Genomic DNA, 27,806 nt, shown 5'->3' with positions numbered 1-27,806 from the left:
TTGGCTGAGCGCCAAATTCTCCATTCTCACTGGCAGTGGGAGCGAGGTGAACAAAATCGGAGAATGCTATCCAGTATCTCCACTGACTAAAACGTGAAAATGTTCCAACTTAAGGTGCGTGTACACAAAAGAAAATAACTAATACAAGAGGAAAAGAATTGGGCCATCATTTTTGCTTTTGTCTTCTTCATTCCTTTAAGATATTTCACCCTCTGAGCAATCTTCAGGAAAGATTCAACATCCAGAAAGAGCAAAACACTAAATCTCTTCCTACCCTGATGTTTTTGACACTGATGGACAATCGTGTTGATCTTGATTTTGATTTGATTTGATTTATTATCACATGTATTAACATACAATGAAAAGTATTGTTTCTTGCGCGCTATACAGGCAAAACATACTGTTCATAGAGAAGGAAACGAGACAGTGCAGAATGTAGTGTTACAGTCATAGCCAGGGTGTAGAGAAAGATCAACTTAATGCAAGGTAAGTCCATTCAAAAGTCTGACAGCAGCAGAGAAGAAGCTGTTCTTGACTCGGTTAGTATGTGGCCTCAGACTTTTGTATCTTTTTTTCCGAAGGAAGAAGGTGGAAGAGAGAATGTCCTGGGTGCATGGGATCTTCCATAGTGCCACTTTGCACAGTAAACCACCTGAGTTTTCTTTTAATGGAGACATTCTTCAGGATTACACTAGGTTCACAGAGCCTTTGAGATAATTTGACAAAATAACATAAGCTCCAAACCATAATTCTAAAACCTTAAGGGCGATGACAGCAATATTTATGAAAGATAAGCTTTGATCAAAGAATAAGGATGATCATACTGAAGGCAAGACTACATATGATCAGTGGCCACTGTAATAATCAGGAGCAGGAAAGCTACAGATTAGTTACCTTCAGTTCAGGGCAGCATGGTCAGTTACAATACAACTCACTCAAAATAGCCCTTAGAGCAAACCTGGTCCTTTCCTCTCTGCACAGTTCAGTATCACACAGAGCTTAAAAATAAATTCTGTCAAACACCAAATCAGTTAATTACCAAATAAACAAAAAAACTTAATTTCTGAAGAGAACTTCACAAAGTTTCATCATTCTTAACCTGAGGTAATGCTCCATAATTCCAGATATAACCCTTGTGAGGAAAGATGTTCGCTACATAACGCATTTTTCCATTTTTCATATCCTGCTTGATTGGGTTTAAAGGAATGTTTGTAGCAATCTGAAAAGAAATAGAAATAATATTACAAATATGGAATGAAAAATGTTTTGGCAAATTTTATGATATTTTTATTTTATATGCATATTTTTTAATTTTCCTGCCTGCCTGCTCAGATGGACTTCAAAGATCTCATGATTAAATTCAAGGAAGAACAACATGTAGTTCTCCCAGCGAACCGGCCAGCAAACATCACCATAAATTGACCATCTGGCGTTCATCGAATTGCTGTTTGTAGGGCACTGTGTATGCAAATTGGCTGCTGTATCTGCCTATATTACCACAATGGCTACAGTTCAGAACCACATCTTTGGCCACAAAGAGAGTTGGGGCATCTTGAAGATGTGAAAGGTGCTGTGTACATACAAGCTCTTCCTTCCTATTAGCTTTCAAGACATACTTCAAAATATCCACGTGAAACCATGTCAACATAGGATACGCAGAACACCTAGGTGACAGACATCTAAAACCAACACAAATGGTATGCTGAAGAATGTTCTAGAAAAAAAAGTACTTTTTGGTGCATGAACCAGCCATTTGGTTTTGTTTTTATTCTAATTGTAAGTCTGAATGAGGAACAGGATATTGTGTGAAATATACCTACACTGGGAGGTGGAGGGGGTTGGTGGGCATGGTGAGGGACAGAAAGCATGTCCCTCCCCACAATCTGGCAGCAATAAAGCACTACAAGGTGGACTAACAAGGGCTAGTGCAAACATCCATCCCTCACTGGAGCAGACACCCCACTCCCTGGAGCTATCAGCCAATTAAATTTACTGGCAGCTCCATAAGCCCCAACATTGGCCAGTATCAAGACTGCAGAATGGAAAGAAGATCAAGGCCCGTGGAACCCTGAAGCAGTTAAGTCTGGGATCTTGGGCTGGGGGGGTTTGAGAAGGTTAGGCAGATGGAAGGAGGTGGGCTTAGGGGATGGTGAGGGGTTTCCAACCAAGAGAACTGTCTTTCCTTGATCAGCCAAAGGCAGCTGCAGAAGGGCGAATCTCCTTCCTTCGCACACTTTACATTTAAAAATTGGGCTTCCAGCTCCTGCACACACCAAAAGTTTTATGATATGGCAGTGCATTAGTAGAACCAATTGGCTTGATAACAAGCCTAAGTGACCCTTGATTATTCATTTAAATATCAAGGCCAGCTGCTGATTTTGATGTCACCCCGCACCCTGTGTTATGATCATGAACTGACAAAGAATGGCTATTTCTTTCAATAAAAAAGTTCAATTTAGCCAAGAGAGAGAGACAGGAACAAATTGTTCCACACAATAAATAGTTTGGAGCTGCAATGCATTGTCTGAATATGCGGATCTACCAATGACTTTCATCAGGCAATTAGATAACTGAAAAAGAATTCGCAAGGTTATGGAAAAAGCAGCAGAAAACTGGGACTAATAGGATACCTCATTCCAAAAGCTAGCATAGATACGATGGTTCAAGTTCGTTAGCAAGAAGAACACTAGTTTGCATTGAATCATCAGCCATTTTGCACTAGTGATCTCAAATATCACCCAATTAAATGAAGTTTAAATACCAAAAGAACTCACCTCCATTTTGGCGTTTGTCCAACGAGGCACTTCTACAACCATATTAAACAATGCCTGTAAAAGAATGCAACATCTGAGCAACAGCAGTGCAACATCTTTATTCATGATTTACATCTGATAATGCAAAGCTGCAATTTAAAGAATAAGCAGATGTTAATGATTCGTGTGTGTGTGGTCCAACAGTCTTGGGATGTTATTTGTGGGTTATGAATGGATACCTGCAATTACCTTTAATAAAACCAAATACAAATGGGTGTTGGACGTGAATAATCAGTATTTCCAAACATTTCCCAATTTCTCAAACCATTCTCTCTTCCACCTTCTTCTGTTGGGAAAATGATACAAAAACATGTACCAACTGACTCAAGAACAGTCTTCCCTGCTGCCATCAGATTTCTGAATGGACCTATTTTATATTCAGTGGCCCTCTCTTTACACCCTACTTATGACTGTAACACTACATTCTGCACCCTCTCCTTTCCTTCTCCCCTATATATTCTATGAATGGCATGCTTTATGTGCAAGAAACAATACTTTTCACTGTATATTAATACATGTGACAATAATAAATCAAATCAAAAATGGGGAGGGGAGGACAGGGAATGCTGTGGGCGGGGGGGTGGTGGAAAGATGGAGGGCACTGATGGGCAGGTGGAAGGAGAGTGCTGGGGGAGGAGGAGGATGGAAATTGCTGGGGAAGAGGCAGAAGGATAGAGGCTGCAGGGAAGAGGGCAGTTGTGGGGGTTGGGGAAATGGGGAGCACTGGGTCCATGCTGGACACTCTCTTTTTTATTCCAGGGGCTTAAACCTAGTCAGCAAGTCTAGCATGGAGCACTTTACCAACTGCCATCTGGTTGTCCTGAGACATCACTTCAACCACCAGAAACTCATTCCCATTAAGAACTGAATCAAGTACTTAAACAAAAGTATGCAGACTCCCCCTAATTAATCCATACTTGCCATGTGACTGCACATTTTGTCCCAAATGATCAACTTTGAAAGCTACTCTGCCACTGAGGTTAAACTGTAGTTGCGGGGCTTATCCTCAAACACCTCTCCTCCCTCCAAGTTCCCAACCTGCGCACCCCCCAACCTCCATTCCTCAATCTTACAGATCTTGTACACTTTCCCTCTCCCTGGCCTTCATGGATCTTTAGACTTCACTAGGTCTAACTTTAGCAATTGTCCTGTTCTCAGGCTTTGTATCAAAAGAAGATTGGAGGATTATGGCCTGTCCCTTTCCAGTTCCATCATTACCTCCCTAGCTTCTTTGGTTGAATCCTATCTGGTCCCGGTGACATTAAGTTCAGCCAATCTTTCAAATATTACCTTTTTAAATCATTCTTCACCTCTTATCATTTTTTTGCCCATTCAGTATCTCAATTACCCTTCTTTCAGTATAACATTGACAGTATTTTTCTTCCCTGCTAAAGACAGATGCAAAAAACTAATTGAATACATTGGCCATGCCCTCCACATCGATGTGAAGGTCATAAGAACATAATAAGAACATAAGAAATAGGAGCAGGAGTAGGCCATCTAGCCCTTCAAGCCTGCCCCGCCATTCAATAAGATCATGGCTGATCTGTCGCTGCTCAGTTCCACTTTCCCGCCCTCTCCCCGTAACCCTTAATCCCCTCTCTTATCAAAAACCCATCAACCCGCGTCTTAAAAATATTTAGCGAGGCAGCCTCCACCACTTCAACGGGCAGAGAATTCCAGAGATTCACCACCCTTTGAGTGAAGAAGTTCCTCCTCAACTCCGTTCTAAACCGCCCCCCTTTTATCTTGAGGCTGTGCCCCCTAGTCCTACTGTCTTTTTTGAGCAGGAAGAGTCTCTCCACCTCTATCCTATCCATCCCATTCATCATCTTATACGTCTCAATGAGATCTCCCCTCATTCTTCTAAACTCTAATGAGTACAAGCCCAGTTTATTCAGCCTCTCCTCATAGCTCAACCCCCTCAACTCCGGTATCAGCCTAGTAAACCTCCTCTGCACTCCCTCCAAGGCCAAAATATCCTTGCGCAGGTGCGGCGCCCAAAACTGCACACAGCACTCCAGCTGCGGCCTCACCAATGCCCTATACAGTTGCAGCAAGACCTCCCTACTTTTATATTCAATCCCCCTCGCTATGAAGGCCAGCATCCCATTCACCTTCCTGACCACCTGCAAGCTGGGTTTTTGCAACTCATACACAAGGACCCCGAGGTCCCTCTGCACCGTCGCCTGCTGCAGTTTTTCGCCCTGTAAGTAATAGTCCTTCCTACCAAAGGTCCCATTTTTGGTTCTCTAATTGGCCAACTCTACCACCATTTTACTATTTATATGCTGGCTAAAGATGTTTGGATTCCTTTTCATAGAAGCTGCCAGTCTTTTCTCACTCTTTGCCTCTCATTTCCTTTTCCATCTCTGAATTTTCTATATTCAGTCTGATTCTCACACATATTATCAATCCGACATTTGTCATATGAAACCTCTTGCTCAGTCTTATTATGTGCCATAACTTCCGAGCTCCTCCGCGTTGTTTTACTGTTGAGAGGCAGATTTCCGCTGGACAAATGCTGCACACTGGGAACCATCCAGATTAAAACCCCTTCTAATTTCTGAGTAACTATTATGCAGGCACATACTGACCACCCCCATCGCTCCCTCCCCCCAACTGTCTCCTCCCAAATCTCCTCTCACCAGATTCACCCACCGCAACACCCCGAGAGTCTCTCTCCACCCCTAACTATCCACCCCCCTCTCACCCCACAGGACTCCCCCCGCACTTTGGGAACTCTTCCCCACTCCCCTCCCCTCAGCTAGGCTCGACTCTCAACCACACCCTCCAAGGTCAAACCTTACATCCAGACATGACAGCCCCCAGCCCAACCAGGCTAGGCCTGACCCAGAAACACACACACCCACTCTCCCACAGCTAACTCAATCCCACTTGCTCCCTCTGAGGTCCAACACGACACCTCCTATCTGAGGCTCAAATCAACCCCCAACTCATGTCTGATCTAACAAATCCACCAGAGGCCCAATACCCTGCTCCCCCTTCCCAAGCAAGGCTCAAACCTGACACAACAGTCCCCAGGTCAAAGGCCAGTCCCAACCCGCACCACTGCCCTACCACCAGACCCCACCTAATCAAGCCCCTCCCCAAGAGACCCAATAGCTCTCATCACCAAGGCCCACCTCCCACCAAATCAACCCCCATCCCCGAGGCCTACCTCCACTCCACAGGGCCCAACAGCCCCCACTCCATGAGGCCTATATCCCACCCCCTGAGACTTGTCTCCTACCTCCAGCCCCAGAAGATCAACCCCTGAGGTCTGCCTCCCATCACTCCCCCTCACACCTGATCCCCTACACCATCTCCAAGGCCCAACAAGGGCCACCTCTCCTCCCTCCAAGTTCCCAACCTGCGCACCCCCCAACCTCCATTCCTCAATCTTAACAGATCTTGTACACTTTCCCTCTCCCTAGCCTTCATGGATCTTTAGACTTCATTAGGTCTTTAAAATTATCTGCAGTTAGTACTGTAAAAAAGGAGTAGGGCTTCCTTTGCATTGATGTATGCTGGGTCCCAAGGACACTCTGCACTACCCAGATCTTACTTGACTCGAGTTGGAATGTTGAGTAAGATAGGATTTTGGATAAGTAACTGGGATTGGAGTTTCAATCTGACACTGATTGCCACTTGGAGCAAGTGCAGGAACTTGTATCTTTTATCATTTCAGGAGCCAGAGAACCCCTACAGTGCAGAAAGAAGCTATCTGGCCCATCGAGACTGCACCAACTTTCCCAAAGAGCATACCACCCAGGCCCTGCTCTCCACCCTAGCCCTGTAACCCCACACAGGCCCTGAGTTTGTTTGTTCTACCTTGGTCTCTTGTGAGAAAGTATCTTGGCTCTATGTTAACCATCCCCTCTTTAAATGTAATCATTACTTCTTGACAGTATAATCTACCAAACCTTGATTTCAATTTACCTACAACAAATCTGTTCTCATCACACTGAAATGTGACTGGGTATTTTCACTCCAGAGTCTTCCTTGTCCATTTCTGGTACCATGATTACTGTTTCCTAAATGTTCCCTGACTAATATTTGATCCATTTCATTTCCCAGACCTATATCCAGCAATCCCTCCATTCTTTTTGGGCTGGGAACATACTGATCAAGAAAATTCACATGAACACATTTCAGAAGCTTTCCCCTTCTCTGCCCTTTGCATTATTCCAGTCTATGTTAGGATAATTAAAGAGCCCATTATCACTATAGGTTTTGTACATCTCTTCAATTTCTCATTAAATTTGTTCTTCAATAAATAAATATACCTTTCCCACTACTTGGTCATCTATTGAATACACCGCATTTCATACTACCATATGGGTATACGCACTTGCAGCCCACCAACCATTTCTTCTAAACCATCTTTCAGCCAGTAGATACAAGATACCAATTTAGACCTTATTACAGCTTATTCTACCCTATTAACTACTTATTATTTGTTACTCTAATGCTATCTGTCTCTCCCAATCCTTTGTGTGTTTTGTTTACCCTTTGCTACACTACATCTTGGCTCCCATCCCTCTGCTAAGTTAGTTCATAGCCCTGCTACAACACCAGTGGACTGCCCAGTGAGGACATTGGTCTCATTTCCGTTGATTTACAACCTGTTCAGTGCTTACAGGTCCCACCTCGCCCAAAACCATTCCCAATGTTTCTTGGATCTAAAACCCTCCCTCATACACTCATCTGTTCTGTTCTCCTACTTCTAAGTTAAATTGTGCTTAATTAACTTGCTCAAGTACTTCGATAAAGTAACAGAGGGGCTTGGTGGAATGCGGGTAGTGCGCTGCACATTGAATAGGATGTCACCTCGTAGGCTTGCCAGCATGGTCGGAGCCCTTGATATAAAAGGAATTGTGGCAGCCTGGAGACAAAATTGGCTGAATGGAACACAGAACAGTGGTGAACGGTTGTTATCTGGACTAGAGGAAGGGATAAGATGGGATTCCCCAGGGGTCAGTGTTAGGACCCCTGCTTTTCCTGACCTAGACTTAGATATGATGTGGCGATGCCAGTGTTGGACTGGGGTAAACATAATAAGGAGTCTCACAATACCAGGCTGAAGTCCAACAGATTTATTTGGCAGCAAAAGCCACAAGCTTTCGCAGCGCTGCTCCTTCGTCAAATAAATGGGAGTTCTAGTCACACACAAGGAGTTTGTGTCTTTATGTGCCCTGTTTGTGAACAGAACTCCCATTTATCTGACAAAGGAGCAGCGCTCCGAAAGCTAATGGCTTTTGCTACCAAATAAACCTGTTGGACTTCTCACTAGACTTAGGTGTACAGGGCATCGTTTCAAAATTTGTGGAAGGCCCAAAACTTGGAAGTGTTGTGAACTGTGAACGTAAACAGGGTTGTGGAAGGGTGGCAGATGAAATTTAATGCAGAGAAGTACGATGTGATAAAATGATGAGTAACAATATAAGATAAAAGGTACAATCCTAAAATGGGTGCAGGTCTGAAGGGAGCATGAGGTATATATGAACAAATTATTGAAGGTGGCAAGGCAGGTTCAGAAAGCAATCAAAAAGTAATGGTGTAGAATGCAAAAGGAAGGACTTTAAGAGAAACCTTTGTAGACAATGGTTCAACCTCAAATGGAGTATTGCATCCCGTTCTGCACTCAACTGTTTAGGAAGGAAGTGAAGGCATTAGAAAGGGTGTAGAAAAGATTCACAGAAATGGTTCCAGGAATGAGAAACTCGAGTTCCATGGACAGATTGGAGAAGCTGAGGCTGTTCTCTATGGAGAACAGAAAATTAACAGATGTGATAAAGACATTCAAAATAATTAAGTGTCTGGACAGAGAAGATAGGTAGAAACTGTATCTGTTGGCAGAAGGATTGACAACCAGAAGGCCGCAGTAAAAGATGATTTATAAAAGCACCAGAAACGTGAAGAAAAACTTAAGTTTACACAGCGAGTGGTTAGGATCTGGAATGCACTGCCTGAGACTCTGATGGAGGTAAAATGAATCTTGACCTTTAAAAGAGAATTGGACAATTATCCAAAGATTTACAAGGCAATGGGTAAAGGTGGGCAAGTGCAGCTAGCTGAATTGTTCTTGCAGAGAGCTGGGACAAATGGGACAGACTAAATGGTCTCCTTCTATGCTCCAATCAACCTAGGATTGTACACTGTCAAGAAATCAAGGAGTAATACTATCATATTTTTCAAATACAGGTTAGTAGAGGTGTGATTGATGTAAGTGACAGAAGGTGCAAAAGAAGTGGGTTTGATATGTTAATGACCAGAGGGAACCAAAGGTAATTTAACTCAGAATTTACATAAGGCAATAAAGAAAGTATTGAAGTGGAACTTCATGTTATTGGTGCTTCTTTTATAAATCACCTTATATCACTGCCCTCTGGTTGTTGACCTTTCTGCCAACAGATTCTCCGTATCTTTGTTAGCTCTGCTTTCTCTCTCTGCAGATGCTGCCAGATCTGCTGAGTTTTCCCAGCATCCTCAGTTCCTGTTTCAAATTCCAGCATCTGCAGTAATTTGTTTATTTTAGTGTTGAAGTGGGTTGTTTTAGTTCAAAGGAGAACATATACAAATTGTAAGTGATTAGGTTTACTTACTTTTTAAAAGTGTAGCAGCTATCAAGTAAAAGAAAGGATATGAGCAATTCTGGGAAATGGAAACATGAGACATTAGATAACATTTTGCTACCGTTTATGCTAGCAGAATATTGTGGCCCAATCGATGGTGCACCCCCGCTGTGAGTTTCCTGGCAGTGAGGGGTGTGTTCAATGGAAATCACACTGACAACAGTGGGACTATAAATCCCACAAACAGCGAGTGATGGACCACCTTCTATGAAACACACCACCGAGGGGGAAAATCTCACCCTGTACGAAACAGTAGAGGAATGGAGATCAAGGGGAAGGAACACATTTAAGCCTGTGAGAGTGGGTGGCCGCTAAGCTCCCCCAGAAGAGAGTATGGTCACTGGTAATAGCTAAAAGATGCAGTGGGCAAGGGTCAGATCGGGAGAACCAGCTTGCTATCATCCTTACAGAACACTCAAAGAGCAACAGTTTGGTAAAGTTATTGGAATTCTATAGATTTAAAAATCCAACAGCAGCCTGTTCTTATGCTGTAATTTTCTTTGTTTGCTGTTGCCATCAGAAAAGGTAAGGTTAGCTCTAAATGTTGCTTAAGCTAAGATCTTTTTGGAACCCTGTTAAAATATGGTTAACTGGGTGAAGCTATTGTATTTAAGTGTATTTTTTAAACTTTTCTTTATTTTAAGAAACATTCACTTTAATATAAAATCATCAATTGGTTGGAGACGTAATTTCCTGATTTCTGAAAACCTCCATCATATACAAATTGCAAAATCAAAATTATTTTGGCATGTTTAAAGTTTCCCTTTGGGATCTGGGCAGCTCAGCATTCACCATCAGCCATACCTTCACAAAACTCACTTGCATACTGCACCAGGAGTAATGTGGAGATTACTTACTACCTTCCTGCACGTAGTCTTGCTCTCTAACAACTGTCTTCACCTCAGAGTGCTTTGCAATGGCTCAGTGACATTCTTGACCCTAGCACCAGCAAGTGAAACACCATCCTGGATTTAAGTCTGCAGCATTAGAAATGCCTGTCTCGTTCTCTTAAGTCTTAAAGCTCTTATCATTATTGCTCTTCACAGTGGATACGTTTATGGATGGTAAGGGTTTGGTTTAGGTTAGAGGGTCATTGTTTTTTTTTTAACTGGTCGGTGCAACATCGTGGGCCGAAGGGCCTGTTCTGCGCTGTAATGTTCTATGTTCTATATGTTCTATGTTCTTCCTGCTCACTTCACAGCTGAACCACCTGTGGTGCTGTGGACTTGGATCTGGCTGCAGTCACTAGTTAACCATATTTCACCACATCAGTGAAAAGGATTGCAAAGTCCAGGTTTTCTTTCCAGAATTCTTTCCATATATTGGTGGTACTTCGTGGAGGAAGTTTCTGAATGGAAGGCAGTGACAAGTGGTATTCCTCAGGGATCGGTGCTGGGATCTTTGCAATATATATAAATGACTTGGAGGAAAATGTAACTGATTTGATTAGTAAGTTTGCGGATGACACAAGGTTGGTGGATTTGCGGATAGTGATGAGGACCATCAGAGGATGCAGCAGGATATAGATTGGTTGGAAACTTGGGCAGAGAGATGGCAGATGGAGTTTAATCTGGACAAATGTGAGGTAATGTGAGGGAGTGACGAAGATGATTGATGAGGGTAGGGCAGTAGATGTTGTCTACATGGACTTCACTAAAACCTTTGACAAGGGCCCTCATGGCAGACCGGTGCAGAAGGTGAAGTCGCATTGGATCAGAGGTGAGCTAGCAAGATGAATACAAAACTGGCTCAGTCATAGAAGACAGAGGGTAGCAGTGAAAGGGTGTGTTTCTGAATGGAGGGCTGTGACAAGTGGTGTTCCTCAGGGATCAGTACTGGGATCTTTACTGTTTGTAAGTATATACAAGTGTTTTGGAAGAAAATGTAACTGGATTGATTAGTAAGTTTGCGGATGAAACAAAGGTTGGTGGATTTGTGAATAGCGATGAGAACTATCAGATACAGCAGGATATAGATCAGCTGGAGACTTGGGCGCAGAGATGGCAGACGGAATTTAATCTGAACAAATGTGAGGTAATTCATTTTGGAAGGTCTAATACAGATAGGAAATTTACAGTAAATGGCAGAACCCTTAAGAGTATTGATAGGCAAAGGGATCTGGGTGTCACTGAAAGTGGCAACGCAGATGGAGAAGGTAGTCAAGAAGGCATGCGGCATGCTTGCCTTCATCGGCTGGGGTAGTTTTGTTGCAGCTTTATAGAACCTTAGTTAGGCCACATTTAGAATATAGTGTTCAATTCTGGTTGCCACACTACCAGAAGGATGTGGAGGCTTTGGAGAGGGTACAGAGAAGATTTACCAGGATGTTGCCTGGTATGGAGGGCATTAACTATGAGGAAAGGTGGGAGAAACTTGGTTTGTTCTCACTGGAGTGACAGAGGTTGAGGGAAGACCTGATAGAAGTCCACAAGATTATGAGAGGCATGGACAGAGTGGATAGTCAGAAGCTTTTTCCCAGGGTGGAAGAGTCAATTACTAGGGGGTGTAGGTTTAAGGTGCAAGGGGCAAGGTTTAAAGGAGATGTATAAGGCAGACTTTTTATGATGTGGAGATGATGGTGTTGGACTGGGGTAAACAGATTAATACGTCTCACAACACCAGGGTAAAGTCCAACAGGTTCATTTGGTAGCAAACACCACTAGTTTTAAGCATAGGTTAAAAAGATGTGTATTGTCTCCAGACAGGCAATAAGTGAGATGTTGCACGCCCAGGCAAGTCATAGGGGTTACAAATAGTGTGATATGAACCCAAGATCCCGGGTGAGGCCGTCCTCCTGTGTGGAACTTGGCTATCAGTTTCTGCTCAGCGACTCTGCACGTTGTATGTCGAGAAGGCTGCCTTGGAGAACGTTTACCCGAAGATCAGAGGCCGAATGCCTGTGACTGCTGAAGTGTTTACCAACAGGGAGAGAACAGTCTTGCCTGGTGATTGTCGAGCGGTGTTCATTCATTCGTTGTCGTAGCGTCTGCATGGTCTCCCCAACGTACCATGCCTCAGGACATCCTTTCCTGCAGCGTATCAGGTATACGTTGGCCAAGTTGCAAAAGTATCTGCCATGCACCTGGTGGATGGTGTTCTCATGTGAGATGATGGCACCCATGTCAATGATCCGGCATGTCTTGAAGAGGTTCATGTGGCAGAGTTGTGAGATGCCGTGGTCACTATTCTCCTGAAGGCTGGGTAGTTTGTTGCGGACAGTGGTCTGTTGAGGTTGTGCGGTTGTTTGAAGGCTAGAAGTGGGACTGTGGGGATGGCCTTGGCGAGACATGTTGAAGACTCCAGAGAAGATGTTGTAGTTTCTCCGGTCCAGGGAAGTACTGGACGACAAAGGGTATTCTGCCCCCGTGTCAAGAATAGAAGGTTGGTCAGGGCAAGATTAGGGCCAGTTACAGACAGTAGGGGGAAGTTGTGTGTGGAACCGGAAGAGATTGGAGAGGCATTGAACCATTATTTCTCTTCGGTGTTCACGCAGGACGATATGAATGTAGCTGAGGAGGTCACTGGGGTGAAGGGGTGTAAAATAGAAAGTATTGTAGTTGATACAGAGGATGTGTTGGATATTCTAGATGGGTTGAAAATAGATAAGTCCCCTGGTCCAGACGGGATTTACCCTAGGATTCTATGGGAGGCAAGAGAGGTGATTGCAGAGCCACTGGCTCTGATCTTCAGGTCGTCGTTGGTCTCTGGTATAGTACCGGAAGATTGGAGGACAGCGAATGTTGTCCCATTGTTTAAGAAGGGGAGCAGAGACTTCCCTGGGAATTATAGACCAGTGAGTCTTACTTCCGTAGTGGGCAAGGTTTTAGAAAGAATTATTAGGGATAGGATTTATAGTTATTTGGAGAGTAATGAATTGATTAGAGATAGTCAGCATGGTTTTGTAGCGGGAAGGTCGTGCCTTACTAACCTTATTGAGTTCTTTGAGAAGGTGACCAAAGAGGTGGATAGGGGTAAGGCAGTAGATGTGGTATATATGGATTTTAGTAAGGCGTTTGATAAGGTTCACCATGGTATGCTTCTGCAGAAAATGCAGATGTATGGGATTGGTGGTAATTTAGGTACTTGGATCAGGAATTGGTTAGCAGATAGGAGACAGAGGGTGGTGGTTGATGGTAATTATTCATCATGGAGTTCGGTTACGAGTGGTGTGCCTCAGGGATCTGTTTTGGGGCCACTGCTGTTTGTAATCTTTATTAATGATCTGGATGAGGGTATAGTTGGGTGGATTAGTAAGTTTGCTGATGACACCAAAGTCGGAGGTGTGGTAGATTGTGAGGAAGGGTGTCGAAGTTTGCAGGGTGACTTGGACAGGTTGCAGAGCTGGGCCGCGAGGTGGCGGATGGAGTTTAATGTGGAGAAGTGTGAGGTAATCCATTTCGGTAGGAATAACAGATGTGTTGAGTATAGGGCTAACGGGAGGACTTTGAATAGAGTGGAGGAGCAGAGGGATCTAGGTGTATGTGTACATAGATCCCTGAAAGTTGGGAATCAAGTAGATAAGGTTGTTAAGAAGGCGTACGGTGTCTTGGCGTTTATTGGTAGGGGGATTGAATTTAGGAGTCGCAGCGTCATGTTGCAACTGTACACAACTCTGGTGCGGCCGCACTTGGAGTACTGTGTGCAGTTCTGGTCCCCACATTACAGGAAGGATGTGGAGGCTTTGGAGAGGGTGCAGAGGAGGTTTACCAGGATGTTGCCTGGTATGCAGGGGAGGTCCTATGAGGAGAGACTGAGGGATTTGGGGTTGTTTTCACTGGAAAGAAGGCGGCTAAGAGGGGATCTTATAGAAACATATAAGATGATTAGAGGTTTAGATAGGGTGGATGGTGATAGCCTGTTTCCTCGGATGGAGAAATCTAACACGAGGGGGCATGGCTTTAAATTAAGGGGGGGTAGTTATAGGACAGATGTCAGGGGCAGGTTCTTTACCCAGAGGGTGGTGAGGGACTGGAATGCCCTGCCTGCTGCAGTTGTAAATGCGCCTAGTTTGGGGGCGTTTAAGAGATTGGTGGATAGGTTTATGGATGAAAAGGGATTGGTTTAGATTAGTGGGTCAATGTTTTTTTTTAAAAATAAGACTGGTCGGCGCAACATTGTGGGCCGAAGGGCCTGTTCCGCGCTGTAATGTTCTATGTTCTATATGTGTCCGTCTTCTGAGAAGGTCAATTCCTGTTGGTGAACACTTCAGCAGTCATAGGCATTCTGCCTCTGATCTTCAGGTAAATGTTCTCCAAGGCGGCCTTCATGACATATGACAGCGCAGAGTTGCTGAGCAGAAACTGAAAGCCAAGTTCTGCACTCGAGGGCGGCCTCAACCGGGATCTTGGGTTCACGTCACACTATTTCTAAGTCCCATGACTTGCCTGGGCTTGCAACATCTCACTTACTGTCCTGTCTGGAGACAATACACATCTCTTTAACCCGTGCTTAATGCTATCTCCACTCACATTGTCTGCACCTTTAAGACTTGAATAGCTGCAAAGACGTGCATTCTAATCAGTATTCTGTAAACTGAGTGTGTGCCTGTTTGTGATCAGAACTCCCTATTCATCTGACGAAAGGGAAAAACTCCGAAAGCTAGTGGCATTTGCTACCAAATAAATCTGTTGGACTTTAACTTGGTGTTGGCAGATTTTTTTTTACACAGAGTACTGGGGTGCCTGGAACTTGTTGCCGGGGGAGGTAGTGGAAGCGGATACGGTAATGACTTTTAAGGGTTGTCTTGACAAGTACATGAATAGAATGGGAATAGAGGGATATGGTCACTGGAAGGGTAGAGGGTTTTAGTTAAGTCAGGCAGTATGGTCGGTGCAAGATTGGAGGACCGAAGGGCCTGTTCCTGTGCTGTAATTCTTTGTAATGCATTTTGGAATGTCTAATAAGGATAGGAAATACACAGTAAATGGCAGAACACTTAAGAGTATTGATAAGCAATGAGATCTGGGTGTACAGGTACACAGGACACTGAAAGTGGCAACGCAGGTGGAGAAGGTAGTATAAGAACATAAGAAATAGGAGCAGGAGTAGGCCATCTAGCCCTTCGAGCCTGCCCCGCCATTCAATAAGATCATGGCTGATCTGAAGTGGATCAGTTCCACTTTCCCCCCATTATCCTTAATTCTCTTGACTATCAGAAACCTATCTACCCGTGACTTAAATATATTCAGCAAGGTAGCCTCCACCACTTCAATGCGCAGAAAATTCCAGAGATTCACCACCCTTTGAGTGAAGAAGTTCCTCCTCAACTCCAACCTAAACTGCGCCCCCCCCCCCCCCCCTTATTTTGAGGCTGTGCCCTCTAGTCCTGCTATCCTTTCTAAGCGGGAAGACTCTACCCTATCTATCCCTTTCATTATCTTATTTGTCTCTATAAGATCCCCCCTCAGCTTTCTAAACTCTAACGAGTACAGACCCAGTCTATTTAATCTCTCTTCATAGGCTAACCCCCTCATCTCCGGTATCAGCCTAGTGAACATTCTCTGCACTCCCTCCAAGGCCAATATATCCTTCCGCAAGTGTGGCGACCAAAACTGCACACAGTACTTCAGCTGCAGCCTCACCAGTATCCTGTACAGTTGCAGCAAGACCTCCCTTTTATATTCTATCCCCCCTCGCTATAAAGGCCAACATTCCATTCGCCTTCTTGATCACCTGCTGCACCTGCAGACTGGGTTTTTGCGATTCGTGCACAAGGACCCCCAGGTCCCTCTGCACCATTGCACACTGCAGCTTTTTGCCTTTTAAATAATAATCCTTCCTACTATTATTTCTACCAAAGTGGATAACTTCACACTCGCTAACATTATACTCCATCTGCCAGGTCCTCGCCCACTCACTCAGCCTATCCAGATCTCTCTGCAGACTTTCCACACCCTCCACGCAATTTGCTTTTCCACTCATCTTCGTGTCATCAGCAAATTTCGTCACCCTACGCTCAGCTCCCTCCTCCAGATCATCTATGTAAATGGTAAACAGTCAAAAGGCATATAGCATGTTTGCCTTCAGCAGCCAGGGCATTGAGTTTAAAAATTGGCAAGTCATGTTGCAGCTTTATAGAACCTTAGTTAGACAGCACTTGTAATATAGTGTTCAATTCTGGTTGCCACACTACCAGAAAGATGTGGAGACTTAGAAGAGGGTACAGAAAAGATTTACCAGGATGTTGCCTGGTATGGAGGGCATTAGCTATGAGGAGATGTTGGAGAAACTTGGTTTGTTCTCACTGGAACGATGGAGGTTGAAGGGCAACCTGAGGCATGAACAGAGTGGATAGTCAGATGTTTTTTCCCAGGGTGGAAGAGTCAATTACTAGGGGGCACAGGTTTAAGATGCAAGGGGCAAGATTTACAGGAAACGTATGAAGCAGATTTTTTTACACAGAAGGTGGTGGGTGCCTGGAACACACTGCCGGGGGTGGTAGTGGAAACAGATATAGGAATGGCTTTTAAGGGGCGTCTTTACAAATACATGAATAGGATGAGAATAAGGGGATATGGTCCCCTGAAGGGTAGAGGGTTTTAGTTAAGTTGGGCAACATGGTTGGTGCAGGCTTGGAGGACCAAAGGGTTTGTTCCTGTGCTTTGGTTCTGAAGTGAACTAAGTACAGAGGAGCGGATACATCACAATATTTACATTCAGAGATGGAAACAATGTGGAGTTAAATTACATTCATAATATATTTGCTGTGAGGGAGGTGGGAAGCAAGCATTCTTCTTTTAAAATGGCAGTGGTGGAAGGGGCAACTATAGATTCCCTACCTCGCACAAAGAGGCCATCTGGCCCATTGAGTCTGCACCAACTTTCCAAAAAGCCACCCCACTGAGGCCGTTCCCTCTGCCCTGTAACCTTGCGCATCTTTGCACTGTGGGAGGAAACAGGAGCACATGGAGGAAACTCATGCAGACACAGGAGAACATGCAAACTCCACACAAGACAGTAACCCAAGGCCAGAATCAAACCTAAGTCCCTAGCACCATGAGGCAGCAATGCAAACCACTATGCAACCCAACCTGAAGACTGATACTCAATTGGTAGCGATTCAAGGTTGAATGTGTCTGTGATTATACTAAAGTTTCTGTGGGAAGGCGGGAGCAAGGTTCCTGCTAAATCTATGAATTTTTGTTTAGCAATGGGAGTGAGATATCCGCTCATTTAGGAATCTAGGTTCTATATCTTATTTTGAAACAATGCATTTCTTCCTTCAGAACAATCAATACAATGTGACTAAAACAAAATCAAAATATAGCAGATGCTGGAGATGTGATATTATCTGAAGAAAGGCCCTTGACCTGAAACGTTAACTGTTTCTCTCTCTGCAGATACGGCCAGGCTTGCTGAGTATATGCCACAAATTCTATTTAATACAATTTGGCGGTCAGACCGTGGAATGACTTATGTTACTAATCACAGACCAAACAAGATATTGGCAATTTTCCACCTTTGTGGTGGCCAACTTATGGTCCTCCTGGTGCTCTGGTTTCCTCCCACAGTCCAAATATATGCAGGTTAGGTGGATTAGCCATGATAATCTGCCCCAGTGCATAGGTTAGGTGGATTAGCTATGCTGATGTGCTGAATTGCGGGGATGGGCCTGGGTGCTCTTCGGTGGATTGGTGCAGGTTCAATGGGCCGAATGGTATCTTCTGCACTGTAGGGATTTTAAGATTCTATGATACTGCTGCTTGACTCTTCGATAGATGACTCAGTAGATAATAAAGACAGTCCTGACTGTCTTTACAGCATTATGTTTTATACAGTCTGCATTTCTGGGAATACACACTAGCCACTGATATTTTGCCATCTGTTATTTGAAAACAGTTCCAGTGGGAGGAAAATTGCTTATCCTTGCTGCCCTTAGAGTTTGGTGGCTTTTTGAGTCTGAAATTTGATCTGTGCTTCTTTGGAACTGAGTGAACCTAATTGTCCTCATCTTTATTAACATGTGTGCCAATCTCCAAGGATTGCTGAAGCATTGTGCATTGAAGCACAGAAATTTTACACAGAGATTTCAAAGAAAAGGCTTAAGGCAATATTAGATGGAGAAGCCATTTAAGTTAATGAAAAACAACTTGCAGTTTCATTGTGTCTTTCATGTAATAGAATGTGCTAGGGACCTCACAAGACGATATTTGACACTGGGCCAAAGGAGAAGACACAAGAACAAATCCCTTTCTAAAAGAGAGGAAAGAGAGGTTTAAAGAAGGAATTCCAGAACTTAGAACCTAGATAGCTGAAGACCCAACCACCTATAGAGGGGTGAAGGAAGTGGGGATGCTCAAGAAGCCAGAGGAATGGTGAATTCTTACAGGCCTGTACCTGGAAAAGGACAGAGAGATAGGGAACAGCAAGGCCGTGGAAGAACTTGAAAATTTAAATTTTAAAATTGACTCATTGCTGAAGTATTCTGACAACACTACCTATGGATACAATACTATGAAAGCATTGTTCCCAAAGCAACAGGAATAGGCATTCAGCATGCTCCATCATACCATTCAATCACAGCTGATCTGTACCTCAAACTCATGAACCTGCCTTTGACCCATGCCCATTGATACCCATGCCCAAAAGAATTATCAATTTTAGTCTAGAACAGGCCAACTGAGCAACAGCCATCAGTCTTTCAGGGAGGAGAGTTTCAATCCTTCCTGTGACTGTGTCCTGAATGACACAGCTCAACTCTTAAGGTTATGCCCTCTTGTTCTGTGTTCCTCATCAGAGGAAAAACTTTCTTAATATCTACCTGAGCAAATCCTTTACCTTATCCTTACCCAAATCCTTACTTTAAACACCTCAGTTAGATCACTTGCCAACCTTCCAACCTCAAAGAAAAAAAAGATAAATATATGGAACACGTCCTCATAATCTAAGCCCTAAATATGCAATATCATTCCGGTAAAGCTGCACTGTGCCAAAGCACAACACCGGCCACGGCGGGGGGCGGGCAGCAGCGGAGGGAGAGAGAGATGGGGGGGAGCTAGGGGGCTCAAAAGCATCATCTGGTGGTACAGCTAGAATTGGGAGGGGTGCCAGCTGCCTCATTGCTCCTTTCAAGTGGTAAATCCTACTGAAGTGACACCTGCAGGCTTTCCAGGGATTGAAACAGGCAACTGTTGACGGTTCATCGGTGGAAAATTCCATAGGTGATGGTCACCATCTCTAAAAACAGCATATCGCATAAACAATAATTAAAGCGTCGTCACTAATTTCCTGCAGTGTTGCACACAGAGCCAATATCACACGTGGTCTTCAGAGGACAGTAGAGAGGCACCGCTACTGGCCATCAGGGTTTCCTGAGGAAACCGGGACAAGCTGGAGTTCTTGCACTGGGATAAAAAACACACACATGCCGAAAACTAAGAGCAAATTCAGTAGGAATTTCAGATTCGAAGAGGGAAGGTGAATTGACGTTTAAATTCAATTACTTCACACAGAAAAAGGCAATAGAATGTGAAAGGTAGAAATAGTGCCAAGTGAAATGCTCTTTTTTATTGTTTTGATTTGCAAAAACGTAAATACGTGAGAAAAACCTTTTCATGCAGCAAGTGGTTTGGATCTGGACTGCTTGAAGTATGGAGGAGGCCGGTTTAATTGAGGCATCAAGAAGGCACTAGATGATTATTTGAATAGAAACAATGTGCAGGAATATGGGGAAAGGCAGGAAAATGGCACAAAGCCATAACACTCACTGGAGAGCCGGTGCAGACACAATGGGCTGAACAGCCTCCTTATGCACTGTAATAACTCTGTTATTCTGCGAAAATAAGTAAGTAATTTGTAAGTCTTGTTTTACATCTCTCCTGATTTGATGTTGATGGAAATAAAAATCAGGAGGGATATGTACTGTGGACTCATTATTGCCTTAAGCGAAGATTAACCCCCAAGAGTGGAAGTGAAAAAAACTGCCAGAGTGTACAAGACTAAAAGAAACAACATTGTAAGTGGGAAATAAAAGCCCAGTTGCAATTAAGATCATAAGATTTAGAAGCAGGAATAGGTTTCATGGCCTCTCAAACCTACTATGTCATTCAACAAGATCATGGCTGATCTGATTATGGCCTTAACTCCAATTTCTTGCCTGCCCCCCTTTAACCTTTGACTCCCTATATACCAAAAATCTATAATCTAACTGTCTTGAATATAGTCAATGTCCCAACTTTCATTCTCTGTAGAAGAGAATTCCAAAGATTAATGACCCACTGAGACACTAAATTCTTCCACATTAGATAATCTTTCCTAATAAGTAGCACAGGTAGTACAGTGGTTAGCACTGCTGCTTGACAGCTTCAGGGACCTAGGTTTGATTCCTGGCTTGGGTCACTTTCTGTGTGGAGTTTGCACATTCTCCCTGTGTCTGCATGGGTCCCCTCCGGGTGCTCCGGTTTCCTCCCACAGTCCAAATATGTGTGGGTTAGGTTGATTGGCTATGCTAAAATTGCCCCTTAGTGTCTTGAGATGCGTAGGTTAGAGAGATTAGTGGGTTAAATATGTAGGGAAATGGGGGTGGGACCTGGGTGGGATTACGGTTGGTGCAGACTCGATGGGCCTAATGGCCTTTTTCTGCACTATAGGGATTCTATGATTCCATGATAATTATCTGTCAATTTCAGTCTTGAAAATCTTGATTAACTCTGTTTTCATACATTTTAAAGAAAAGACTTCCAGAATTTTCTCCATTTCTTGATCCATATTTACCCCTCAGCAAACATCATTAAAAAAAACACAGGTTGTATGCTCATTCATCACATTGTGTATGTGATATGATCAAACTACCTGTCACAATTCCTTACTTTAGTGAGTGTATATCAAGGACTCTTAACCTGATGTGCTTTGGAACGTCCTCGAAAACATGAAGCCCTCTATATGAATGCAAAAACCTTTTCTTTTGTTTAGTCATGCAAAAATTACTGGCATACTCATTGATGAGGCAAGAGGTGAGGACCATTAAACAACATTAAAAAGGTAAAAAAGTTGGAATTTAAGACTGCAAAGATCTGGACTGAGTCTTGTTGGTCTCCCGTTGTAATTTCCATAACTTGAAATCTCTGAAGGAGGAAGAGTACAAGATATAGATTTATAGGCTGATATAAGGCAGAAACAAGCCATTTGTTCCATGGAATCCATACTGCTGCTGTATCTCTCCATTCTTCTCATAAACAAACAAATAAACAATTTAGCTAGACAGCGCCAACACGGAAGAAGAGATAAGAACATCGTAAGTGTATTAGATGTAAAGCAGAGAAACAGGCCACTTCATTTCTGCAGATTTAGAGAAGAGCTTTTATAAAAAGTAGCGATAAAATTTGCTTTATATATTAAAAAGTTTTATTTTTGGACCAAATATTTTGGAAGTCGGTTTGAACGAGAGACTATAATCCACCTAACCAAATGGTCAACCCATCTTTGGTAGACCAATAAACAGATGACATTATTAGCCTACAACATAGTAAAAATTGTGTGATGGCATTTACCTTATCAATCACTGCATAAAGTGGAATATCATGAAAAGGAGAAATGTATTTACCCTCAGAATTCTCTGCAAACAAAGAAGATGATGAAGATTAGACAGTTAACATTCCAAGGCAGAATATGAAACATTCCTAACAGTACTGTGGTATACAGACAATTTTTGTTATTCAACTTTTTCCAATGGACTTGAGCTCTCTCAGTGCACTGGAATTGGAGTGCTGTGCTGTCCAAGATGCCATCTGTTGGATGATTTAAAAAAAGGCCACATTTGCCCCCCCTGACCAATACACACACACACACGGAGAACATAGATCCAACTGTACTTCAGAAAGAAAAGGATAGCTTTCCCCAGCGTCCTGGCAAATATTTATCCTTCAATCAACACCATTAACACAAACAGATTATCTGTTATCACCTCACTGATGTTTCTGGGACCTTGCTATGCCCAAATTGGCAGCAGTAATTCTTATAGCACCAGTTAATAAATCTCACAAAGCTACTTCATTGGCTGTAAAGATTATGAAAAGCACTTTATAAACTGAACATTTGTTCTTTCTTCTCATAATCTTTAGGATGGAAGAATTTAAATCAATGTAATCAAGCATAGGAGCTGCATTTGTTATGCACTAGATTTTGGATTGGATTTTCTGTTTGGATGTGGGGGTCAGGAAATTTCCCAGCTTGGCATGCCTGCCTTGAGACAAAGTGCCCACAAAGACAGAATTTTCATTCTGGCAGGCAGGTGTGAACAAGAGTTGGGCTGCCAGTTGCCATGATGAGCCATTTAAGGCCCATCCCAATGCTTTGAGACTTTGGCCCAGTTATAATAAGAACTGTAAGGCCTTCTGGCACTATGCCCAAACACATCCCATACTCAATCCATGCCAACTTATGCCTTCCACCATCTCCCATAAGCCCCTCATACCATCTATGTCAAACTATGCTCCTCCACCCATCCATTCATTCATACCCTCCATGCCAAGCTATAACCTTCAATTCACCCTTATGGTTCCTGAGACCCTCCATGCCTACCAAGCCCATTAGCTCAGTGCACACACTGTAAAGAGCAAGGAATCCGATGGTGACAATAGGATGTGTTAAAAAACAAAATGCCAGAAAAACGCAGCAGCCAGGCAGCATCTGTGGAGAGAGAAACAGAGTTACCATCGAGTCCAATATGCTCCTTTTTTGGATCGGAGCAATTAAATATATTTGAAAAGTTTGATAGAACTTAAGAGAGGAAATGCAACGCTTTTTGTTCTTGGTTAACAGTTCTCACCCTGGTGTAAGACCTTCATGACTTCACAATCAATACCAACCCAGTTCTAACTCCCCCAATCAATAACCTCCTCTAGTTCAACAACCTACTCCACACAAGACCACCAAGCTCTCCAATTGTCCAATTCTGATTTTTCAGTACCCAATTCTCCTTTCCCAACTCCCTTTCCTCCCAAAAGACCCAATTTAAAAGCCATTTTTACAAGATTTTGGAAATCCCTCCTAATATCTGCCGCTCTGGCTTGGTCTCCTATTTGTTTTTAAAATTGTGCCTCTATAAAGTGGCTTGGGTCGTTATTTTACGTTAAAGGCATAATATAAAATTACAAGTTGTTACAGTCAAATTAGATTAGTTAACACTTCATTGAACATAAGAACATAAGAAATAGGAGCAGGAGTAGGCCATCCAGCCCTTCGAGCCTGCCCCGCCATTCAATAAGATCGTGGCTGATCTGTCGCGGCTCAGTTCCACATTCCCGCCCTCTCCCCATAACCCTTAATCCCCTCGCTTATCAAAAACCCATCAACCCGCATCTTAAAAATATTTAGCGAGGGAGCCTCCACCGCTTCAACGGGCAGAGAATTCCAGAGATTCACCACCCTTTGAGTGAAGAAGTTCCTCCTCAACTCCGTTCTAAACCGCCCCCCCTTTATCTTGAGGCTGTGCCCCCTAGTCCTACTGTCCTTTCTGAGCGGGAAGAGTCTCTCCACCTCTATTCTATCCATCCCATTCATCATCTTATATGTCTCAATGAGATCTCCCCTCATTCTTCTAAACTCTAACGAGTACAAGCCTAGTTTATTCAGCCTCTCCTCATAGCTCAACCCCCTCAACTCCGGTATCAGCCTAGTAAACCTCCTCTGCACTCCCTCCAAGGCCAAAATATCCTTGCGTAAGTGCTGACATCATGTTCAATGACATTAGAAAATGTTTAATTTGTTCACAGGATGTGGGCATCACTGGCAAGCCAGAGTTTGTGAATCCCTAGTTGCCTTTGAGAAGGTGCTGGTGAGCTGCCTTTTTAAATTGATGCTTTCCACGTGTAGGTACACACACACTGCAGTTGGGGAGTTCCAGGATTTTAACCCAGTAACACTGAATGAATGAAAATATAAGACGGTGTTTGGCTTGGAGGGGAACTTGCAGTATTTCGAAGCATTTGCTGCCCCCTTCTTCTAGGTCTTGGAGGCCACAGATTTGGAAGGTGCTGTTGGGAGTATTGGGTGAGTTGATGCAGTGCATCTTGTAGACGATGCACACTGCTGTTGTACATTTGTGCTGGAGGGGGTGCCACTCAAGCAGGCTGCTTTGATTGGATTCTGTTGAGTTTCTTTGTTGTTGTTGAAGCTCCACTCAGGCAAGTGGAAAGTATTCTATCACATTCCTGACTTGTTCGTTGTGGATGGTGGACAGGCTTTGAGGAATCAGGAGTATTTACTTGCTGTAGAATTCTCAGCCTTTAACCTGTTCTTCTAACCACAGAATGCACATGGTTAATCCAGTTTATTTTCTTGTCAATGGTAACCCCCAGGGTGCTGATCGCGGGGGACTGAGTGACATTAATGCCATAGAATGTCAAGGGGTGGTGGTTAGATTCTCTCTTCTTAGAACATCAGAAGACAGCCATCTGGCCCCTTCAAGCCCGCTTCACCATTTAATAAGATCATGGCTGATCTTTTTGTGGACTCAGCTCCACTCACCTGCCCACTCACCATAGCCCTTAATTCCTTTACTGTTCAAAAATTGATCTATCTTGCCTTAAAAACATTCAATGAGGTACCCTCAGCTGCTTCATTGGGCAGGGAATTCCACAGATTCACAACCCTTTGTGTGAAGAAATTCCTCCTCAACTCTGTCCTAAATCTGTTCCCCCTTATTATGAGGCTGTGACCCCGAGTTCCAGTTTCACCTGCCAGTGGAAATAGCCTCCCTGCTTCCATCTTATCTATTCTCTTCATAATCTTATGTTTCTGTAAGATCTCCACTCATTCTTCTGAATTCCAAAGATACAGCCCCAGTCTGCTCAGTCTCTCCTCATAAGCCAACCCTCTCAACTCCAGAATCAACCTAGTGAATGTCCTCTGCACCCCCTCCAGTGCTAGTATATCCTTTCTCAAGTAACGAGATCAAAACTATACCCAGTACTCCAGATATGGCCTCGCCAGTGTCTCATGCAGCTGCAACATAATCTCGCTGTTTTTAAACTCCACCCCTCTAGCTATGAAGGATAAAATTTCATTTGCCTCCTTAATTACCTGCTGCACCTGCAAGCCAACTCCTTGTGATTCTTGCACAAGGACACCCAGGTCTCTCTACACAGCAGCATACTGCACTTCTTTTACCATTTAAATAATAGTCCATTTTGCTGTTATTCCTATCAAAATGGATGACCTCACATTTACCAATATTGTATTCCATCTGCCAGATCCTTGCCCACTCACTTAGACTATCTATATTCCTTTGCAGACTTTTAGCGTCCTCTGTACACTTTGCTCTGCCACTCATCTTAGTATCAACTGTGAATTTTGGCACACTATCCTTGGTCCCCAACTCCAAATCATCTATGTAAATCGTAAACAACTGTGGTCCCAACACTGATCCCTGAGGCACACCATTAGCCACTGATCACCAACCAGAAAAACATCCACTTACCCCTAGTCTTTACTTTCTGTTAGTTAACCAATCCTCTATCCAAGCTTATACATTATCTGTAACACCACGCTTATACATTACCTGCACATTTATCTTGTGCAGCAGTCTTTGGTGTGGCACCTTGTCAAATGCCTTCTGCAAATCCAGATAAATCACATCCTCAGGTTCCCCATTGTTCACAGCGCACGTGACGTTCTCAAAGGATTCCACCAAATTGGACAAACATGACCCACCCTTCATGAACCCTTGCTTCATCTTACCAATGGGACAATTTAAATCCAGATGTCTCGCTATTTCTTCCTTGATAATAGATTAAAGCACTTTCCCTACTACAGAAGTTAAGATAACCGGTCTACAGTTACCCACCTTAGTCTACCTCCTCTTTGAAACAGTGACATCACATTTGGTGTTTTCTAATCTGCAGGAACCACCCCAGAGTCTAGCGAATTTTGGGTAAATTACCACGGGTGCATTTGCTATTACCTCCAACATCTCTTTTAGTACCATGGGATTACAGAAGGTCATTGCCTGGCACTTTTGTGGCATGAATGTTACTTGCCACTTGGTGGTCTGTGGGCAGCAAATTCGGAGGGGGGCCCGTGGGGGAGAATGTAGACAATACCAAGTTAACTGTGTGTGTGTGTGTGTGTATGTGTGTGTGTGTGTGTGAAGGGTCAGGTTCTGTGGGATGCAGGGGACAGTGTGGGCTCAGGGGAGGGGACATAGCGTATAATGGGTTCTGTGTCAGGTATATTCTGGCACTGGAGGTCTGGGGGCTGTGTGTGTGGAGGGGGGAATGTGTGGGAACAGTGGGGGTTGGGATGGGGTCTGGGTGTGTGGGGGGAAGCGGGTATGGTGTGTGGGTTAGGGTTTGGGTATCTGAGTGTCAGGGGTTGGAGATTGGTGTGGGGAGGCGGTGGGGATTAGGGTCTGTATTGGGCATGTGAGAGGGTGGAGGTTTGTATGTGTCGGGGCAGAGGGGCAGGGTCTGGGCGTGTGTCGGGGCAGAGGGGCAGGGTCTGGGCGTGTGTCGGGGCAGAGGGGCAGGGTCTGGGCGTGTGTCGGGGCAGAGGGGCAGGGTCTGGGCGTGTGTCGGGGCAGAGTGTATATATTTGGGTGGGAGTTGGGTGTATATGTTTGGGTGTTTAGGTGTTTGGGTGGGTGGGACGGGGTGTGGAGGTTAGTGTCAGGTACATTATAGGACAATTCAAACCCAGGCTGGGGGCTGTGTGTGTGTGCGCGCACGCGCGGGGTCGGGGGGAGGTGACTAGATGTTGGGTGTGTGTCCAGGCCGGTGGGAAGGGGCGGTTGGGATCGGTTACATTCTAGAACGGTTCAAACCCGGGCCATGGATCGCGCGCCCGGGCTGATCAATGGCAGCTGACGGGTAGCTCCATTTCCGGCTGACCTTTAACCTTAGGGTCACACTCACTCAGGTAAAGGCAGTAGTTCGGTGTCCAAGCCTCTCCCCGCTCCTCCTTCCCATAGCTGCAGTGCCATGTCCGGGCATGATAGCCTAGGCAGCTCCCCGAGCTCGTTCTCCACCCAAACAGTAGCCGAGCGCTCTGCAGCAATCGCGCAACAACGTTCATAGCTGCAACGGAAAAAATATCTGCCCACAGAAGCGGGGGAACCTTTCCACCGGCACTCCAACCCAGACAGGAAGTTCCGGTCACTCCCTGCGCCCTCCACCGGTGAGACAAAGCACTACATCACTTCTCTCCCAGTGCTCTCAGAACGCCCCCTTACTGTCAGATTGCGGCATCTACACCCTCATAACCAACTTTCGCAACTAATTACATCGTTTGGTGTACATTAAGTATCAAGCTGCTCACTGACCAAGTCAGGACACCTTTAACTCACACTAAGAAGCTACTACAAAGCAACTCATACAAAAGAAAGGAAATACAGAGTAGATGCAGAAAGGCTGTTTCCCTT

General features: G+C 44.1%; 1 protein-coding gene across 2 annotated transcripts in view; it reads right to left on the bottom strand.

Moving 5' to 3' along the window:
- Nucleotides 1-27,516, bottom strand: part of LOC145342940 (inorganic pyrophosphatase-like) — a 58,079-nt gene extending 30,563 nt beyond the window's left edge. The window contains exons 1-5 of one of the 2 annotated variants that reach the window (XM_080188576.1): nucleotides 25,950-26,855; nucleotides 22,939-23,077; nucleotides 21,940-22,004; nucleotides 2,775-2,828; nucleotides 1,100-1,219 (exon numbers count right to left, since the gene is read on the bottom strand). In XM_080188576.1, coding sequence (XP_080044702.1) covers nucleotides 1,100-1,219; nucleotides 2,775-2,828; nucleotides 21,940-22,004; nucleotides 22,939-23,077; nucleotides 25,950-26,123 — 552 coding nt within the window. In that variant the 5' untranslated portion in view covers nucleotides 26,124-26,855. Of the gene's footprint in view, nucleotides 1-1,099; nucleotides 1,220-2,774; nucleotides 2,829-21,939; nucleotides 22,005-22,938; nucleotides 23,078-25,949; nucleotides 26,856-27,300 lie in introns of those variants that run through there. The other variant, XM_080188577.1, reaches the window with a different exon arrangement.
- Between the last annotated feature and the right edge of the window lie 290 nt (nucleotides 27,517-27,806).

The sequence above is a fragment of the Carcharhinus amblyrhynchos genome, chromosome 5 (genome assembly GCF_965287045.1).
Source record: "Carcharhinus amblyrhynchos chromosome 5, sCarAmb.v2.hapA, whole genome shotgun sequence".
NCBI classification, from domain to species: Eukaryota; Metazoa; Chordata; class Chondrichthyes; order Carcharhiniformes; family Carcharhinidae; genus Carcharhinus; species Carcharhinus amblyrhynchos.
This window is presented reverse-complemented; position numbering and strand designations above follow the sequence as displayed.